Source organism: Aulonocara sp. 'chitande type north' Nkhata Bay, linkage group LG2 (assembly GCF_057382095.1).
Source record: "Aulonocara sp. 'chitande type north' Nkhata Bay isolate Kocher_YH1m ecotype deep benthic linkage group LG2, A_spYH_male_GT1.1, whole genome shotgun sequence".
NCBI lineage: Eukaryota > Metazoa > Chordata > Actinopteri > Cichliformes > Cichlidae > Aulonocara > Aulonocara sp. 'chitande type north' Nkhata Bay.
In genome coordinates this window covers 6,789,238-6,810,815 of record NC_141345.1, presented here as the reverse complement: position 1 = coordinate 6,810,815, position 21,578 = coordinate 6,789,238, and the positions used below count along the sequence as shown (strand labels likewise).

Below are 21,578 nucleotides of genomic sequence, written 5' to 3'. Positions count from 1 at the left end.
CATATTTGCTTTATTGGATAAAACATTCTGAATTTCCAAAGCTATTTATTTAATAACTTAGTTTAATTATGACTTTTTTTTTAAATTTATGCTAACTGTAACCAAATCATACAGTCTCTGGGGAACAGTTTTATTCAGAGCAGAAACAAAGGTCAAATGTATTGTAAAAAGTATTTATTACATGTATTTCTAATCTAACAGCACCTGAAATACACATTTGGTACACAAATATGAGATTAAAAAAAAAAAGTTACCTTTACTTTAATGAGAAACAAAAATGAATTTTCAACTGTTTTTGTGCACACAGTAAACATGCACACCGGTCTGCACTAAAAGACTGTTTGATAAAGTCTAGGGGGGGGGGAAGCATGTGTGTGTTGTTTACCTGGGAAATCACAATTTAAATGCGTGTGTAGTTTCTGTGTTTGAGGGTCCCTTGATCTGTGAAGTGGTGTTGTTGTTAGTGTGATCATCACACAAACAACAGCCAATCAAGGCATGCTGACATAGCTTTGATTAACAGTTGACAACTGAGCGGGCTCAGCTTCTTCTTTGATGCTAAAGCGAGACCTCCAGGCCTGAAAAATTAGTCCAGCTCTGAAGAGCTGGACTAATTTCAAACCCCACAAGGCTGCCCGCTGGGATTGAAATGATGGGACGAGGCGTGAGTTTCTCAAAATGGGCTCATTGAGTGCAGCATGGAGAAGATCTTGGAGAACGCACGGCTGCCGTGAATACGCAGAACAAGACCTCTGAGTGAAAAACTGGATTACATCTGGAGGGGCTAGCTCAAATAACACCTTTGAGCGCAAATTCGATCACATCTTGGGGAAGTGCACTGCAGTCGTGAGTTCTCAGAACCTGCTCTTTGAGCAAAAAGAATGACAACATCACGGAACCTAAGTTTGGATAACACCATAGAAAGCTCACGGCTCTCCAACGGGAGATTGAGAGACCAGTGTTGGACTGTTAGAACAGCTTTGAAATTCATATGAGTTGTTCGCACTAAAGTAAAAAGCACCATCACTTAATGCGGATACCCTCTCGGCGCCAGCTGCGGTCGCAAGGCTGGAGCTGAACAAAAAACACCCGGATAACGACTGTGTTTAGACTGTTCCTTCCCATTCCATGCAAGGCCACCTGGGTTGGCTGGAAGACTGTATACTTAGCCTGGCAGGGCGAAGGACACTGTCTCAGCTGAACTCTGGACACACACACACATACATATACACTGATATGCACACACTCATCCTAGAGCTGGGCGATATGAGATTTTTTCATATCACGATATGTTTTTTTCATTTCAGGCGATAACGATATCTATCACGATATAAGCCAAATAACTATATTTGTAAGATTTAAATGTGCCGTTGCTCACAAGTAAAATGTGAAATAATCAGCAGCTTGTTTTTATTTAAATATTTATTTCCCATAATAAGTTCAACAGGGTAGAAGCCGGAGTACCCGGAGAGAACCCACGCAAACACGGGGAGAACATGCAAACTCCACACAGAAAGGCACCGGCCTGATGTTGGAATTGAACTCAGGACCTTCTTGCTGTGCGGCAACAGTGCTAACCACCGTGCCGGTGCCGTTACCCTTCTAAACCAAAACTCAGTTCTCTTCCAGAGCTGGTTGTTAAAGGTACCCATCCACCTGCTGAATTATTTGTGACTTTTAAAGTGATCGTAATTAAAAGAGTTAATTTCTTTAGTGTCTTCATAAGACCCTTATGAAAAGGACATCGAGGGAACAGTTTACCCTGCCCGGGATAGGGTTACCGGGGCCCCGCCCTGGAGCCAGGCCCGGGGAGGGTGCCCGAGGGCGAGCGTCTGGTGGCCGGGCCTTAGTCCATGGGGCCCGGCCGGGCACAGCCCGAAGAGGAGACATGGGCCCATCCTCCCGCAGGCCCACCACCCGCAGGAGGCGCCATAGGGGTCGGGTGCATTGTGTGCCGGGTGGCGGCCAGGAGCGGAGGCCCTGGCGGACTGACCCCCGGCTGCCAAGACTGGCAATAGGGACATGGAATGTCACCTCTCTGGTGGGGAAGGAGCCCGAGTTAGTGCGTGAGGTTGAGAGGTACCGGCTAGATATAGTCGGGCTCACCTCTACGCATGGCTTGGGCTCTGGAACCAGTCTCCTGGAGAGGGGCTGGACTCTGTCTCAGTCTGGAGTTGCCCCCGGTGAGAGGCGGCGGGCTGGGGTGGGTATCCTAATATCCCCTCGGCTTGCTGCCGGTACGTTGGGGTTTTTCCCGGTGGACGAGAGGGTTTGTTCCCTGCGCCTTAGGGTCGGGGAACGGGTCCTGACTGTCATCTGCGCTTATGCGCCGAGTGGCAGTTCAGAGTACCCAGCCTTCTTAGAGTCCCTGGGGGGGGGGGTGCTGGAGGGTGCTCCACCTGGAGACTCTGTTGTCCTGCTGGGAGACTTCAATGCTCACGTGGGTAACGACAGCGAGACCTGGAGGGGCGTGATTGGGAGGAACGGCCTCCCTGATCTGAACCCGAGCGGTGCTCTGTTATTGGACTTCTGTGCTAATCACAGTTTGGCCATAACGAACACCCTGTTCGAACATAAGAGTGTCCATAAGTGCACGTGGCACCAGGATGCTCTAGGCCGTAGGTCGATGATCGATTTTGTAATCGTATCAGCAGACCTGCGACCATATGTTCTGGACACTCGGGTAAAGAGAGGGGCTGAGCTGTCAACTGATCACCACCTGGTGGTGAGTTGGATCAGGTGGCGGGGGAAGACGCTGGACAGACCTGGTGCACCTAAACGCGTAGTGAGGGTGTGCTGGGAACGTCTAGCAGAGGCCCCAGTCCGCGAGATCTTCAACGCACACCTCCGGCAGAGCTTCAACAGCATTCCGAGGGAGACTGGGGACATTGAGTCCGAATGGACCATGTTCAGCGTCTCCATTGCCGAAGCTGCTGCATTGAGCTGCGGCCGCAAGGTGGTTGGTGCCTGCCGTGGTGGTAATCCCCGAACCAAATGGTGGACACCAGAGGTGAAGGGAGCCACCAGGCTGAAGAAGGAGTCCTATCGGGCTTGGTTAGCCTGTGGGACTCCGGAGGCAGCCGACAGGTATCGACAGGCCAAGCGGAATGCGGCTCGGGCAGTGGCTGAAGCAAAAACTCGGGTGTGGGAGGAGTTCGGAGAGGCCATGGAAAAAGACTTTCGGGCTGCCTCGAAGAGATTCTGGCAAACCGTCAGACATCTCAGGAGGGGAAAGCGGTGCTCTACCTGCACTGTGTATAGTGCTGGCAGAGCGCTGCTGACGTCGACTGAGAAAATTGTCAGGCGGTGGAAGGAATACTTCGAGGACCTCCTTAATCCCACTGACACGTCTTCCAAGGAGGAAGCAGAGTCTGGGGATGAGGGGAATGACCCGCCAATTTCCGGGGGCGAGGTCACTGAGGCAGTTAAACAACTCCTTGGTGGCAGAGCCCCTGGTGTTGATGAGGTCCGCCCCGAGTTCCTGAAGGCTCTGGACGTTGTAGGGCTGTCCTGGTTGACACGCCTCTGCAATGTTGCGTGGAGATCAGGGGCAGTACCTGTGGACTGGCAGACCGGGGTGGTGGTCCCCATCTTCAAGAAAGGGGACCGGAGGGTGTGTTCCAACTACAGGGGGATCACACTCCTCAGCCTCCCTGGGAAAGTCTATGCCAGGGTGCTGGAAAGGAGAGTTCGTCCGTTAGTCGAACCTCGGATACAGGAGGAACAATGCGGTTTTAGAGTGTGAAGCAGCGGGAATGAGGATCAGCACCTCCAAATCTGAGGCCATGGTTCTCAGCCGGAAAAGGGTGGAGTGCCCACTCCGGGTCGGGGATGAGTTCCTGCCCCAAGTGGAGGAGTTCAAGTATCTCGGGGTCTTGTTCGCGAGTGATGGGAGAAGGGAGCCGGAGATCGACAGACGGATTGGGGCTGCAGCTGCAGTAATGCGGACGCTGCACCGGTCCGTCGTGGTGAAGAGGGAGCTGAGTGTAAAAGCGAAGCTCTCAATTTACCGGTCGATCTACGTCCCTACCCTCACCTATGGCCACGAGCTGTGGGTAGTGACCGAAAGAACGAGATTGCGGATACAAGTGGCAGAAATGAGCTTCCTCCGAAGGGTGGCTGGCCTCTCCCTTAGAGATAGGGTGAGAAGTTCGGCCATCCGGGAGGGGCTCAGAGTAGAGCAGCTGCTGCTCCACATCGAAAGGAGCCAGCTGAGGTGGTTCGGGCATCTGACAAGGATGCCCCCTGGGCGCCTCCTGGGTGAGGTGTTCCAGGCATGTCCCACCGGGAGGAGGCCCCGGGGCAGACCCAGGACACGCTGGAGAGATTATATCTCTCGGCTGGCCTGGGAACGCCTTGGTATTCCCCCGGATAAGCTGGAGGAGGTGGCTGGGGAGAGGGAGGTCTGGGCCTCTTTGCTTAGGCTGCTGCCCCCGCGACCCGGCCCCGGACAAAGCGGATGAAAATGGATGGATGGATGAATTTCTTTAGTCTTCAGCACTTCTTGTCACCTGACTTTTTTCAGATTGAGTTGGACATAAACACACTTTTAAATTCAAATCAATTCAGTTTGATTTAGATTAGGCTCATAAAAAATCCAAAGCACATCATATTGTAAGGTAAAGACCTTACCTACAAGACTATAGACAAACATTCAGTTCTCCACCTGAAATGAAGATCATAGAGTCTGTGTGATGAAGCAGCTCCTGCAAAAAACAATGAGTGATGCTGCCATTTCATCATTTTTGTGATGAAACGAAGTTTCCAGAAAACTACTCGCCTCTTCCACATCACCCACCTGACAACTCTACAGCCAAATATGCGCATACCTCAAGTCCTTACTGACATTTGGAACAACCAAATGTCATTAATTTCATTCATAGAATCATTTATAATTACTGCAGTATTAAAATGTTCAAAAGTGATGAAAAACCCTATTTTCACTCTATTTTATGACTGAAGTGTAAAAGTAAATAAAGTAAGTAGAAAAAGATGCTTTTTAACACTTAACCTCATAACAGCACTCCTGTGTCATATGTATGTATGTTTTTTGTCCTGTTGTAGTACAGATACAACGGTGCAGAGCAGAAATTTTCTGTTGTTGGATAGTTTCGATGGAAACAGCTCTGCTGACGAAGTTACTCTTCATCCCATTTATCAATCAGTTCATTTAAGAGCAGAACCACAGCTCATCAGGCTGTCAGGAAGCTTAACTCCCTCCCGATTCTGCCCCCTCTCCCCTCTCTCCTCCACGGTCTCACTGAACTCTGTCACACACACACAAACACACACACTCTCTGACTCACTCACTGGCCTGCACCAGTTACCAGTCACTTTGTGGAGCATTGGACTGCCATTACCTCATAAGACTTTGTTGTACACTTTCTCTTACCGTACATTACCAAATCTCCATTTGCACTATTTGCCTATTTGCACTACTCTGCCTGGCTTACACTCAATGTCACTTACCCATTATATTGTATATTATATAGCTTTCTTGTTATATGTAAAATTGTATTTATTTAAATTTTTACTTTTTAATTATTTTACTTGCATTTTTTAATCACTTTTATATTTAAATATATTTAAATGTTCATTTGCTATTTATCTAGGGAGTGAAGAGTAACGCAATTTCTATTCTCCGTATGTCCTGTACATGTGGCAGAATCGACAAATAAAGTTGACTTTGACTTTGACTTTGACTTGACTTTGACAGCACGATGATCGAGTTATCACCCTGACTGAAATTCACATTGATGATGATGACGAGCAGTTTGTGCTTCACATTCTGGTCTGTGAATCTGTTTCTTCACCTTTACAATAAATACTGGTGTACCAAAAGGCTCAGAATAAGGACCTGTGTTTTTTACTGAATCTGCTCAGAATGCTCAGTTCCTTGGAAAATGTCAGTTTACATGCAGATGATGCACTGATTTATTTTCCTAATTAATCCTACAGTTTCCTTATTTGACTCACACTTGAACGTACAAACATACAATGAATTTTCCATCATGAGAAGCCAGATGATGTCAGATACACCCCTGGAAAATGTCAGCTTTCATCTGAAAAGAGTAGCCAAGACCTTTTTAATATATTCTGTAAATATTTTCACAAAACGTTCCTCCATACCTTCTCCTTTTTTCATGTCTCTATGTCAAAGTGAAGTTTAGTTTTCGTGACAGTGTGAAGTAAATTTTTTGAATGTGAATTCCTCTTCATTCATAAAGCCTGTCAATTCACCTCATTACAGAAACGTCAGTATGAATACATTAATCTGATCAGAAAATGACAAAAACGAGCAAACATTAATTATTTAGGAAGCTTTTTGCTCAGTTTTAACAAACCTCACGGGGGGTGGAATCTGGAAAAAGAAAGACTTTCCTGCATTAGAAGAGATGCTGAAATTAAAAGACACGAGGAAACCACTTAAATTTCTGTCTTTATTACAATTCACAGATTGGATAGAAGTTTAAGCTCATTTAAATAGAGTTTATCTAAAGGATACAAAAGACACATACAAGATGATAGCAATGCATTCCAGTGCATCTTTCAAAGAAAATAAAAAAAAATAAAATCCTGGGATGTTTCCTGAAGCTAGAGTTAATTTAGCCTAATATCACTGATCAGCTGACTTCACATCTGAAAATCTGAACTAGTGACAGTTTGTACAGGAAAGAGAGACACATCTTAATGCAGGAGAGTCTCGATAAACTGTTCCCGTGGTTCATTTACCTCCTTTACTTCACTTAGCCTGTTCCTGTGGATTTCTGTGAGCAGATTATAGACGTCAAAGCTACATCCTGTGGTGTTTCTGCATATTAGCAAGCCAATTTGTACTGTGTGAGCAGCTAGAATCAGAGAGGAATGTGATGCTATTCCTCTTGAAAAATTCCAGCAGCCGCTCTCCTCAGTGCCCAGATGTTTACAGACTGTTGTTCAAAGAAGAGGAGATGCTGCACAGAGGGAAATGTGGCCCTTTTTAGAGACGTGTTACCGCGTTTTCTGTGTTTTACTGTGAATAAAATACGGTTTCATGTTTCAGCTTCACTTCACTGTTGTTGTGTGTATTTGAAGACATACAAGCATACAATAATAATGGAAACAAATTAGAATTACTGGGTATGTTTTGTTGTTTCTTATGAGCGACTGCATTGAGTGCAAAGGCAGTGCACTTCAACACATCCACTGGAAGCTGCCCAGTATAACCGCAGCGTGACAGGCATCAAAGCAATAACCTTCGAGCCACACTCGCACTTCATAACATGGTTTAAAGCTCCCAGAAGTGCAGAAATAACGGGTGAAATTAAGTTAAAACAGCATTAAATGTTACAGAAGGAACAACACACTAAAACACTCTTTTGTCCTACATTTGTGTTTTAAAGGCAGATGACAGCACTTAGAACACCACATATTTACTCATTGTTAAACCACAGAACCACTAGAGAAGGAGAGAGCCTCCGGACGGCCCCTCGCTCTTCACTTTAGTCCAGTTCAAGACCTCAAAATGTCCAGAACCCAGGAGATTAATCAGAGCCCTGGCCATTATCCACCTCGAAAACCCAAGAACGTAAGTCCTTAAAAGTGATTCTGGAGTTTTAATAAACTTTGACAGGATGTTCATTTCGCTCTCGGTCTTTCAGAGAGGTAATGTGGCCCCTAAATCTGACAAATGTGCTCATAAATCAGTCGATCCAACATGAAGTCAATTAAATTCAGTCGGTCCAAAGTTAGACGCACAAAAGAAACAATGATAATGTCATGAATTACGTCACTTTAAGGCAGCTGTTCGGGGAACAGATTAAAATCTGCAAACGAGGGAACAATTTATCACAAACTTCTCTCCTGTAAGACGACACTGACACCGTCGCTCAGCGCGAGACAAAGAGCCGAAGGACGACGGCGTCTGCTCAGAAAAACTAAAAATCGACCTGTGGAGAAGACACAAGAAGGAAAAGTACCCAAGTGGTACAACAGAGTACATCAGAGTACTACAAAATACATCAGAGTACTGCAAAGTATCTCAGATTAGTCCATAATATCTCAGAGTCCCTCTGAGGGACGGTTCTCTGATTATTTTTCAATACTCTCTGCAGTACCCTGATTACCCCAGTGTTCTGAGGCACACTGTAGTAGTACTGCAAAGTACTGTGGAATACCTCACAGTACTGCGAAGTATTTAAGAGTACTGCAGAGTAAGACCAATGCAGAGTAATCAGGGGACTGTTGAGTACTTCAAAGTACTGTGGAGTGTACCTCAAAGTATTAAAAAAAAACAAACCCTCAAAGTACTCCATGGTACCTCAGGAGACTGGAATACCTCAAAGCATTTTACAGTCTTCTGAGGAATTCAGAATACTGTGGAATATTTTTGAGTACTCTAGACTATTTTAATGTAATTAGAGTACTGAATAACAGTCAAAGTGATGTGGAATATCTCAGGATACAGTGGCGTATTTCAGAGTACTAATGAGGAACCACAGAGTACCAAAGACTCTCAGAATAGAATGGAGTATTGCAGAGTAATCAGATTACTGCAAAACACAGAGGAATACCTCAGAGTACACTGGAGTATGTCAGAGTAATCAGAGTATTACACAGTAATCAGAGTACTGCATGGTACTGAGGAATACCTCAGAGCACAGTGGAGTACAGCAGAGTAATCAGAGTACTGCATGGTACTGAGGAATACCTCAGAGCACAGTGGAGTACAGCAGAGTAATCAGAGTACTACATGGTACTGAGGAATGCCTCAGGGTACAGTGGTGTACTGCAGAGTAACCAGAGTAATCAGGACACAGAGCAGTCAGTGTGAAGGCCTCGGTAACTTAAAGATGTGGTCATGAACAGAAACTCGTCAGCGTCTTCGTCAGTAGTTTGAAACCACGATAACGGGAAGAAGGTCCGAGGCTGCAGCAGAGGATTCTGGGTATTTGTGGACGCTACATGTTGGGAGGCGGGGCCTGTTTGAAGTGACTCTGCTCTTTGTTAAGGCAAATTGAAGGAGGGGAAACGCCTGCAGCACACACATCACCACACGCAGCGAGTGGACGCACATACACGGGTACTGTGGGCGGGGCAGGAAGGTCCCGTCTGCAGACAGGAAGTCCCAAAGCAGCAGATCAATCATCAGAGGTGGCTCGCCGCTCTTGCCACAGCCTCCGTGATTACCAGTGTTTCAACATTGAGCTTACTGTATGTACACATAAATACAGGATGAGGAGTAATGACATCACTCCTCTGGGTGGAGACAGGTGAGCCCACCTGTCGCTGTGTCTCAGTCTCTGATCTGTTCAGTCCTGCAGCGCCGAGGTCCTGCCAGGCGGCGGCGCTGTGGCACCGCGGTGGGGATCTGGTGAGCGGGACGAGGCAGGACGGGAGCAGAGGAGCTTCCGGTCAGCTCGTCTGAACGCCGCTGAGGTAACTTCGAGGGGGCGGAGCTTTACTCGGCTTTCTTTATGAAGATCTGAGAGAGGAGAGACGGCCAAGGCGTGAGTCACAGAGAATCACTAAAATAATAACGAGACAAACCCGCCTGACCTGCTCAGCATCAGCTGCTTTGCACGATCACACAGGAAGTATGGTGGGGGTGCAAACCTGCCGCTTTTCACTTATATAGCCTATCTGACCCCTCGTAACTCCAAATACAGGGGATATTCAGAAGATATGATAGATTTATTAAAGTTTGAATAAACTTTAATGAGAGGAGCAGAAACAAGCGCGGTAACCTGGATGTTTGATCAGTTTCTGAAAAAGCAGGTGGCTGCTCAGAAAAAGTGAGAGCATTCATCACAAGCTGTGCCCAGTTTCACGTGTGGCCCTGCATCTATAAATCCAATCATTATCGAGACTGATGCGTCTGCAGCTTTGCTTCACAGCTGATGGGCGAGCTGCAGCATGGATTCAAGCTGTTTTTATTTTCAGCCACGCTCTAATTATCGTTCCATCTGGAGACTCACAGGTTGCTTTCCCGGTGTGTTGGCCGCATTACTACAGGAGAGCTTTCAGTTAATATTCACTGTGCTGTCATCGTTTGTGCGTGGATCTTATCTAAGCTCTGATAAGACATGACAACTGTCGGCCTAATAGTCAACTTTACTGCAGTCTGTCACTAACTGGAGCTACTGTAGCTGATTCAGGGCACAGCTCTGCTTCCTGAACTATCAGTCCAATGAAATAAAATACAATAAATTTTTTTTTTTTTTTAAAGAAATCTTTCAGAAAACCTGCTGGACACTGACATCAGTGGTACCAACTTTCTGTCTCTTTCTGGTGAATATACCTGAAATTAGTTCTTAGATTGGGCACTGGGACCACATTCACTGAAAAGGACTTAATATACTGGACCAGTTTGTACAGACAGAGTAAAGAAAGGATTACAGAATACTTTATTTATTTATTTATTTAACCTTTATTTAACCAGGAATGTCCCGTTGAGATCAAAGACCTCTTTTTCAAGGGAGTCCTGGCCAAGAGGCAGCACATTATACCCCGGAGACTTCAGAATCCTCTCCAAGGACTTCTTCTGTCAATACTCAGCAGTAAGTGTGGATAAATGTCTCAACAGAACACTGTCTTTTGGTTAGTTTTAGTTTGATTTAACTCTGAGGCGATCTCACCTCGCTGAGGATCACCCAGACTGGTGAGTCCGTGATCACTGAGAGACGCATGGCCTCCAGGGGCCCGAAGCTGGGGTCCACCTCCCCCTCTGCGATGCCATTATGGAACGTTCCTGGAAAAGATGAAGATCAACAGGCTCAATAACCTGACAGGAGAAGTGAGGATGGTTTCAAACAGAAGTGCACTGTGACAGCTTTTTAAATTTACAGAGATTTCTACTGTCATTTTATTTAATCTGCCAGCGACCAAAGTAAACACAAGGCAGTTAATGGTGCAGCATCCTCTTTGCGATCTATTTCATCCATTTAAATACAACAGCCTGCAACCACATGCCAACTGCTCAAGGGATACACATTTTTCCCCGGTGACCTCCCTGCCTAGGTTTTCTAAAGTCTTGTTCTTTGCTGTTTCCTGTTATTTTGGACATGTCACTTTGGTGATTTTACTTCCTGTGTAGTCCCTCTGTTATGACTGTCTGCTCTGCCCTCATTGGCTTCACCTTATTATCCTGGACCCTGCACTATGAAATGAGATCCACATATCCACAGTATTTTTCTTTTATCTGGATTCATTTACTCTAACATCAGTAATCAGGATAAATGGTCACATGAACATGGCAAGTTAATCCACGGTTTCACTCATAGTTATAGATAAATGTACTGACAGCAGACAACTAAGTATTTCCAAACAATAACAATAATAGCAGATAAAAACATAATAAATGGTTTAGTCCATGTGTAAATTTTATATAAGTTCAAATAGCTGCTCTGTTTTAAGATGAGACATTAAATCTTATACAACAATAAAATGACTGTAGAGTTGTTTGGAGGGAATAAAGTTACTGATCATCAGGGAAATGCGAATACAACAGAGCTGTACTCATTTTACATTTAAAGCCCACTTTGATCTTAAAACCCAGACCTAACCCAAAAGTTACCCGGGTCAGAGGAACACATACTTCTGTTCTTCATTATGTACTTTCAGTCTTTGTCAGGCTTCTTCTTCACTTGATTTGGGTGTGCTTTATTCTGTTTTGTCTTTCTGTACCCTTGAATAGAATAAAACTCACTTTTTGTTTTGGTCACTAATTTTTGTGCCTGTGTTTGGCTCCTGCATGACAAAGAACATGCTTCACAAAAATACTGGCGGTGGGCAGTGCTCACCTCCAGCCTCATAGTACATGCACCTGTGGTATAAATGTGGTATAACTCCTTTTTGAGATATTGCGCCTGAAAGCTTTTCACTGAGATTTTACTAGAAACACCTATAGTATAGACTTTAAAATCCTACATTGCCTCGCTCTGAAGTTATTGTGTTCACAAATTGTTCACACAATTGCATCACCCCGCCCAGCCGCCCTGGTGGGACGAAAATACCCCAAGATTTTCACACTGAGGGGTAAAAACTGACCTCTTGATATACCTACTTTTGGCTCAGATAAAACATCCTATCTTTAACGAAGGTTTATTTGAATCTTTAACCTGCTTTTTTAGCATTTTAAAAGGGATTTTGAAGTAATTAAGGGATTGTTATGCTTTCTGTGCAGATTTACAGGGTTATTAAGACCCATTACGTGTTCCCACCATCCATTTATTGACCCCTGTGGTTCCAGCTTTCTCTGAGCCTGACTATCAGGAAAAAAGCCTCAGTCTCCATCAGACCCTCTCTGGCGTCCTGCCGGTATCGGGTCTTCCAGCAGAGGTTGGTTTCAGGGCAACTGAACCTCAACAGAGCAATAATCCCTCAGAGGATTTATTTACTAGGATTATCATGCTGGCAGTGATGCTTCCAGGTAGCGACTGTAATCCTGACAGAGAACAGCATCTGGGGAGCGTGTTATTGTTTATCACAGGGAATTATCTGATATTATTGTGGGTATTATGGTTTTCACTCAGTATCCAGACTCGTGTATACGGCTGTCTGAGAGCTGTCCCCAGAAACACAGATCACACAAAGGCTCAGAACATAGAGAATAAAAAATAATCAGACGGCAGTTCTTGGGCTGACATGGGAGCTTTCTTTTTGTTTCTCCTACAATAAACGCCGACAGAGGCGGGAAACAAATCTTTTAAGAGGATGACATTTTACACTTTCAGGCAACAAACAGCAGACTTCAGGTCCACTTCAAGTCTAGATTAAAGCACAGGAAGCAGAAAGGAGGACGAATAGAAATACTCGGGTATGAATTCTCCAGAATTCTTGAGCTTGATTAAATGAACTGAACCAAAGTCCATCCCAATCGTCTGATGGGTGATTACATTTTTAACTGAAACAATGCGAGCCTCGTGGTGGTGCTAGAGGAAAAGTGAAAACATCCAAGTTCCCATGCTTCCCCCTCAGGACTGATCTCTTTGTGAAGGAATTTTCCACAAAAATTCAAAGCGTGTTTAAGATGCCGAGCTTCTCAAAAATAAATTTATACAAAAGAAAGTTTGAAGCGCCTAAAAGTTTCTGTAAACTTTTGATTTCTGTGGAAGTGACGGGAACATTGACCTTTCCAGGACAGAACCACGTGTTTGGGCTCTTTCAGGCTCGATGCTGGGACATGACAGACTGGAGGAGGAACCTGAACTTCACTGAAATGAAGTTCCCTCCTTTCTGTAGCCCACCCTCCTTCAAACATGCCGTTTAGTCCTGACTCTCTCAGACGGTTAATTCTCACACAAAAGATCTCACACACTGAAATTGGATGCAGGTCTCCTGAAGGCAGCACGATGAAATGAATAGAGTGAAGGAGCGCGGCTGGATCGATCCGCCGACTCATCTGAAAAATTGATGAAGGGGATAAAGAGCTGCTGGTAATTTATGATGTCAGCCCACACTGGCGCTCCTTCCACCTGCTGTAGGCCAGTATCTTCTTTCCCTCTGAAGTCCTGATTCCTTCAGGTGGATTCAAACATGCACAAAACAACGTCTTTCATGCAAATAATGAGAAAGACAAAAAGACGACTGTGGTCCAGAATAATCTAAAAGAGTAGATGAGCTAAATAGGCCAGAAGCTTCAATGTTTGCATTCATATAATAGAAACTGACCAAGGATGCTCGGTGCTCCCGATGCAAAGAACAAATGAGCAGATTAATTTTGTTCTGTTGGTTTTATTTCAGTTTTTATTTATTTTAAGTCAAATAACTTCACACAGCATGTCAGGGCACCTTAATTTATTTACTGAAGGTTCCAGTTAATCCTGCTGAAATCAGCCCAGCTGGAGAAAAAACAAATTCCAGTAATGAAAAGATAAATCTGACAGTCTGCCAATGTGTGTGAAACCCCGAGGCTACACTGAAAATCCAACCTGTGACATGAAATCTATTCCCGGCGAGTTTATTGATCGATTGACTGAACGCACCTACGCACAGTCTCTAACTTTTTCTGCTTATTCTTTCATCTGCTCATTTTTACTTATAAATAAAGTTTACATTTTTACGAGCATCATCCTGCAAGGCCGGATTTCTACCAGATGGAAAGCGGACTGATGTAAGATCTCAGCACGATACCTGCCTCTTTACCTTCTCACATCCACAGCGGAACCAAGTTTTGGCCTTCAGCCTGTCAGTTTTTACAATCTAATGCAAAGTTTTCATAACAAAAGTTGTTGTTCAGCTCTTAAAGTTTGGAAAACACCAAACCTGTCAGGCTGCGTGCTGGTTAAAGATGTGCAGAACATCACTGTTAAATTATTCAATATACAAAAATAAAGGAGGAGAAGTTTGTGGGTTTTCGCCTTGTGAATCACGAAACCTCCACGAGCTGAAAAAATACACCAAATAAAAGCGCAGCGCCAAAGCCCGCAGTTCCTCTACTGTCCACCAGAGGCTCCAGCAGTCAGCCAGACCCCATAGACCACCATGTTAAAACTTTACAGCAGAAATAAACATGTTTAGAGCCTCATACAAAAATGGTTTTGGTCTCTGTAGATAATTTAATCCTTCAAAGCAATGGTACAGTTATAAGTCACCTGTTAAAATATTATATAGGGTTAAATTATTATGCTTTGTTAGGGGTGTGGCTTCTTTGACTGAAAGGTGACTGTAGCTGCTAGCTGTCACCTCAGATCACTGGAGTCCCTGAAGTGGACCTCTTTGTGCTGTTGGAGCATCTTTAATAACATCATCTGACCAATAATATGGCTGCTGTGAGATTACTGTACTAACTGACTGTCTGAGATTCCAGTTTTTTTTTTAAATTTATTTTATTTGGATGTGACTGAGCGCTAATTATCAGATGTGTCCGTGTGTGTGATATGCCCACAAGATTTAAAATGGAAAGACTACAAAGCAGCGAGTGAACAGTCTATGGTCACAAACACAGATCATTCCTGAGAAAACAACTCAAAATATAATCAAAAATCAAATTAATGTGACTTTTTAGCGCACAGGGCTCAGATATTTGAAAGATCAGCTGTTCCAAGGTGCTTTCTTTACAATAATCCTTGCTGGGAGGTGAAATATTCAGCACTGAGCTCTGCTGATTGGCAGTTTTGTGGAGCTGCTTACAAGTACAGGTTCTTAAAATGGAGAACAGCCGAACTCGATCAGCTGTAAAGACTGCGTGTCGAAGTTCACTCCACAGCTCAGGAAGATAAGAGTAAAAGGAGCGTTTTCCCTCCCTGCAGATGTAAACTGTGACAGCTCATGTGCAGGGAAAGAGCTCATTACAGCTCCTCAAATGTCAGTCGCACGTCCTCAGCTGCTGCTACACCCATCACTTTATGATGATCGAGGAAACTCGGTGAAGCTGCACACAGCTGTCTGCTGTCTGTGTGCCATCACTCACCGATTCTGATGAAGCCGTCCTCGGTCCGGTGGTACTTTGGCGTTTTCTCCTTCCCTTCTATCAAGGCCTCTTTCTCTGCCTGGATATTCTGGAAGCAAACGAAACACCAGCCGATCAGTTAATCAATTAGATTATTTGACTCTGTGTTTGTATCGTTAGTGTGTCAGAAAGAAAACGCCTCATCATTCAATTAGAAATCTAATCTAAGGCCATTCATTGAAAGCTGGAGAGTCTCAATTATAGTTATAATAAGGAGAAAACTCATTTTTATCATGGATCAGTTACATGTGCAATAAAAGCAATAAAAAAAAAAACCAGCTCCTCTCCTCCAGCTATGTTTAACTTTTCTATTTAGATTCAGAACTTGTGTTTTCTGCAGCTTTGGGCTCATTTTACACACTAAAAGTTTAATAACTTCTCATATAATGGGGAAGGGATAGCTCAGTAGGTAGAGTGGTGGCCCCGTGACCGGAAGGTCGGGGGTTGAATCCACTGAACGGCTACCCTGAGGTACCTCTGAACAAGGTACCATCCCTACAAACTGCTCCCCAGGCGCCCAATGGCTGCCCACTGCTTCACTGAGTGAATGGGTTAAATGCAGAGAGGAATTTCCCCACAGGGATCAATTGAGTATACATTATTATTATTATTATTATTATTATTATTATGAATACAAACAGCACCACGGTTAAAGCATCACACTATACTTGTAACATTAAATCAGGATTTTACTTGAAATAATGCAACACTGAGTACCCTTTTCTGAAAAACTTTCACTTTTTTCAGAACCTCATTTACCTCCTTAAACAATCAAAGCACTGTGGGGTGCATGTGACACACCTCAGGTCAACTGGATTTGTTTAACTTTAAAAAAACTACCAAAACTCTCCATTCTGACAGGAATAACAAAGCAAGGGTGTCACACATCCCTGAGGATAGCTCGTTTCCTCGTTCCTGGTAAAAAGCACAGTTAAATTCTAAGGTATTATGCAGAAGGGTTTCCAGGAGAAAGTCTTTTCTCTGTAAAAAGAAATTGCAGCACGGTTTAGATTTGCAAAGCTGCTTCTGAATAAACAACAAGACTTCTGGAAATCTGTCCCACAGCTAAAGCTCAGACCAAACTGGGTCATTAACAGGACAATGATCCAGAGCAGCGCAGCAAATCTGCAACGGTCCACTCAGAGTCCAGACCTCAACCGACTGAGATGTTGTGATGGGACCTTCAGAGACCTGTGCATGAATGAATACCGCAAACCTCAATGAACTGAAGTAACGCAGTATAGTGAGAAACTTATAGAGTCACACAGAAAATGATTGTTTCAGGTTACTGGAAGGACGTTCTGCTGAATCACAGGATCTGTCTGAAGAAGCAACAAGAACGGAAACACAAACGCGAGTCGTTGACGAGACACAGGCGGAAACACTCAGAAGACAGACAGGAAATTTGTGGGAGCCAAGTTAAGATAGTTCATATGTTTTAGTATTTATATTTCGCTGTTGTTAAGCTTGTTTGTGTAATTAATAATTTAGGAAGTAAATGCATGTTTATGGTGGAACTAAAATTATTTTATTGCTGTGTTGGTTTGGTTACGTAGTACCATGAATACATGTGCCTTAAAGACTCGTGTTTATAGTAAAATCCGGGCATCACGGATGTATGCAAATTAGCGCATGCGGTGCGGGAGGGGGGAGAGAGAAAAAGAGTTAATACGGCATAAACTATACGCGGCAGCAGGGTAGAACAGAGCCACACGGTTTTCCTACCGTAGTAGGTTATTTTGTTGAGGATAAGTTAAACCTGACCACTCCTGTAAGATGCAAACTGTGAAATAAATTTTTTGTTACATCTTTTCACATCAGAGTCCCGTGGAGTTCTTTTTCCTCTTCAAACTGACGTACGCGAGTGAAGCACGGGAAAACTGGTCTCACGGCTTATACAAAATGAATGTATAGGCGACACAAGAAAGAGCAACATTAGGAATTAAAGGGGATATTTTTTTAAAAACTGCACAGCTAAACTGAGACTGCAGTGCCGTTTGTGTCGCTGTTAGTGAAATACGACTGTGTATCTGATCAGCACTGCCACCGAAAGCCCGAACGCATCACCCCTCTGCACTTTATACATGTGTTTCACACCTGTTACCATGGTGATCTAGCCAGGTAAAAGAAGCTAAAGGGAGATCCACCAGTGAAAACTCTGACTTTAAGCTGCTCACTCATTAACATTGCTGCTGTTTCTCGTGCTTCCTGTGCCGGAGTAACAGTACTCATAAAGGCTCTGGAGCTTTCCCATGTGCGCACACACCTGCACTGTTTCCTGTCCTCGCACAGACTGAGACGCTGTCCCGGCTGCTGATCAACTTCTGAATGGAGACGCTGCCTAAAGACGCACTCTGACATTTAAACCAACATCATTTTACCTGCTCTCAGCTGTCACAGCGATTATTCACACCTACAGCCTCAAAAAATCCAAACAATACCGCCGGTTCAACATAACGGTTTAAATGATCACATTACATACATATTAATATGATAATTCAATGACCTTTTCACCTAAAATTAATTCTTTTCAGCTCACCTCCATCATCCTCTTATCAGAACAGCTCAATTACTGACGGCTCCACTGACACATTCACATCATGTTTGAATCACAAATGAAAAAAGAGATAAGTGTGAATGAGAGGGAGGCAGGTGAGTGTAAATACGTGGGGTCAACCATCCAAACCATGAGAGGTGAAGAAAAGAAGGGGGTGGAACGGGTGGAGATGAGCATATACGGATATACTGATGGAGCTGCCAGGTAGGGGGACCTCAGAAAGGATGTTGTGAAGGAGGTCATGCAGAGGGTTGGTGTGACAGAGGGGGATGCTGGGATAGGAGGAGATGGAGGCAGAAGAAGACTGATCATTTTTGGACTCTTCTCAGGCGATGATCTGATGATAAAACTCGACTGCAGGTTTTCTGTACGTTACTAACTCGATACACAGAAAAGCCGAAGCCCTTTGATGCCTTTACAACAACAGACATATGAGCTTCATATGAACTAAACCGATTTAACTCCACAAACCACACTTTGACATGTTTCGGCCCCGGGAGCAGCCGCAGCATGGACGATGAAATTTCTAACAAATTTAGCATTAATCGTGTTTTGTGCAGCCACGTTTTCTGGCGTGTACCTGCAGTTTTTAGGGCCATCATCCAGTCCCACCCCCTCCTTCTCCTCCTCCCTTCCTGCTCTTGGTCAGCATTACTGCAGCAACCGCCTCCCTCCTCCAGCTCTGGTCTGCACGTGTCTGTGTGCTCAGCTTCCTGTAAGCGCGTACCGATTCTTCTCCTCGTTTTATCTCTCCTGTTGATCTCGGTAGGAGCTCCTCTTCCTCTCAGCCCACCTCTCTCTGCCCCGCTGAGGCTCTCGGCTTCATTCAGCCTTTGTTTTACAGTCGACCACAAACAGAAAGTGGCAGTGATCCATCACTCTGCCTCCTTTTCCACACACCACAAACTGAATCTGTTCTCACTTATAGCAGGCACTCATGGCAGAGTCCGATATGGTCTCCTGCTATAGATGGAAATTAATCTCTCGGTTAGGGGCTTCCTGGATTACTCCGGTTTGTTTCAGCCTGCCTGCCTCGTCCTTGATGTTTCTAAAGGCTATGTTAACTTTGCACTCTCATCCTTTGCTGTCATTGTGATGGATACTGGGTCAAAAAGCAGAAATTTCACCCATCTATCCATTAAATGAAAACCTCATCCAATTCAGTGCAGGAGCCTATCCCGGCCGTCACAGGCTAACAGAGACAAAGACCAAATTAAACTGAACCTCACGCATGTCTTTGAACTGTGCTGGAGGAAGCACATGGAGAACAACCTCCTCACAGAAAGGCCTTAGCCTGGATTCAAACCCTGGACCTTCTCGAGGAGAGGTGATGCTGCTAGCCACCACACGAGTGGGCGAAGATTGTTCTCAGTTGACCCTCTGCTGGACCGCACCGAAATGATCTTTTAAGAAAGTAAGCACATCTAAAAGATTTTAAACTTCTATACTTTTACCCAAAACAGCTAGCAAAGAAGCATGTGGACACTTTAAGGCTTCCCAGGATGCCCCACCCATTAAAACTGTATCTGAACACTCACATCGAAAGGCAGAACTTCCACCGACGTGTTGAAAAGTTTGTCTCCTGGATGTTCGATGTTTCCGCTCCGGAAGAAAAACCTGAGAGAAAGAGAGAGAGGTGATATTTCAGTAAGAGGAGCAGGGACGGAGGGAAGACTCTAACCTGTGGTACTCCCCCTATCCCGTCCTTCGTTACTGACCTTTCGATGCGAACAGGTGTGAAGAATCGTATCCGTATGAAATCCCCCGCCACCGGGGTGAAGGCCCAGAAGAAGTCCTCACCCAAGTAGGCCTTCTCCAGGGTGAAGTGCTGGTAGGTCTTCAGACTGGTCGTCACCTCCGCCAGCGGGTTGGCGTGACCCTTATGGAGAGTCTGTTTCCCAAAGTCCTTATCCTAAAAAATCCCCCAAACAAACAGACATCACATGACTAAATCATTTCTTCAGTCTGAAGTCACGCCTTGCTGGATGCTTCTGCAGCTGCACGTCTGAATCACTGCACAGCTGACGCCACTGTGCAGTGACCAGAAGATAATTCGAACCGCTGGTATCATCGCCAGACGCGCTCGCTGTCCTTGATGACTAATCCACTTTCGCTTCAGTGCAGAAACCCTTCCGAAGAGCAACAGAAGCATGATGTCATGCTATTCTGGTGCACTTACAGAGACTTTTCGTATTCTGGATATCATTCAACAGCAGCACTGAGTGACCACGCACCGACCTCTGAACCTAAACTCATAACGCAAGACTGCCGCCAACAAAACGAGAATGTGATAGGATTTTAACTGCACAGACACAAACAGCAAGAAAACAGACTCAGTCCATCAGGATCTAATTCAATCCGAAGCCTTTATTAGATCACAATATGCTGTAAAAATCCAGCCATGCCACTCTGCTACCATACCACCTCGTCGTGGATGAAACATGAAATATTCACAAAACCTTTTCCACCTTTAGATTATTAATGAGAGCATTTCCCTAGTAGAAATAATAAGATTCATCTAATGAAGAAGAATAAACACCTCTGTTAGTTTTGGAGTTTAAAGAATGAAGGCGACAAAGCAGTTAAACCTGCATTCTCATCAAATGATGTGGCATCCTTTCACTAACACCTTGCCGAGCCCATATCAGTACAGATATGATATTCTTCCTCATAGTTTTACAAAGGCATCACGTCAGCGTGGATACAGCGTCTATGTCGTTGATGCAGTTTGTTAACAGAATAAGTTCAGTGTGAGCAGGCACCGTGTCTGTTATGCTTCTACACTCCAATAACGTTACTCTCTGTGATAAACATGCACTGGGAGGCACAGCGCCCTTTGTGGTCAACATTTCATTACCAAATATTTGTGTTACAGGTGAAATGACAGCAGCAGCTGCAGTTCTGACTCCTGTCAGCAGTGGCGGTCCTAGCCCGTTTGGCGCCCTGGGCGAACACTCCCTCTAATTGTTATTGATCCCTTTACCCCTGGTCCTAAAGAGTATATTTATTTATTTTCTTACCTTTCTTATACTTATTGTTTGTTTACTTGCACTGCTGTAACTGGAGCCTCGTCCTCTCGTCTCTCTATATACTGGACCTATATAGCGGAGATGACAAAGTTTACTTTGACTTCAGCAGCGAGCACAGAGGGCTCTCACGCTCACTTTTCACGTATAGAATTTCGAAAAAACATTGGTGCAAATTATAAGTCTGTATCATAATGTCTGGCGTTTTCATGTTTGGTGGTTTGTTTTTATTTTGCCAGTTGGTTATTAGATGCTGCTCCAGCCAGCCAGAGAACCCCCGCTGCCCCGCCCTCTCCTCTCTGTGTCGCAAGCACAGTGTTGGGAAGGTTACTTTTAAAATGTATTCCACTACAGATTACAGAATACATGCCCCAAAATGTATTTTGTAACGTATTCCGTTACGTTACTCAATGAGAGTAACGCATTCTGAATACTTTGGATTATTTAATATATTATCATGCTGTTTACAACTACATGAATGTACTATTGCTGTGTGATTTATTACGATTACTGAAGGTCCGCGGCTCCCAGCTGTGGTAAAGGGACCTCTGGCTAATAGTCGGTC

At 44.5% G+C, this 21,578-nt stretch overlaps 1 protein-coding gene across 1 annotated transcript in view; it reads right to left on the bottom strand.

Annotated features, from left to right (window-relative positions):
• Window positions 1–6,426: 6,426 nt before the first annotated feature.
• Window positions 6,427–21,578, bottom strand: part of mgat4b (alpha-1,3-mannosyl-glycoprotein 4-beta-N-acetylglucosaminyltransferase B) — a 130,022-nt gene continuing 114,870 nt past the window's right edge. Inside the window, exons 11-15 of the mRNA XM_086304427.1 lie at window positions 19,706–19,899; window positions 19,526–19,604; window positions 15,392–15,479; window positions 10,617–10,729; window positions 6,427–9,463 (exon numbers count right to left, since the gene is read on the bottom strand). Coding sequence (XP_086160553.1) covers window positions 9,440–9,463; window positions 10,617–10,729; window positions 15,392–15,479; window positions 19,526–19,604; window positions 19,706–19,899 — 498 coding nt within the window. The 3' untranslated portion in view covers window positions 6,427–9,439. The remainder of the gene's footprint in view (window positions 9,464–10,616; window positions 10,730–15,391; window positions 15,480–19,525; window positions 19,605–19,705; window positions 19,900–21,578) is intronic.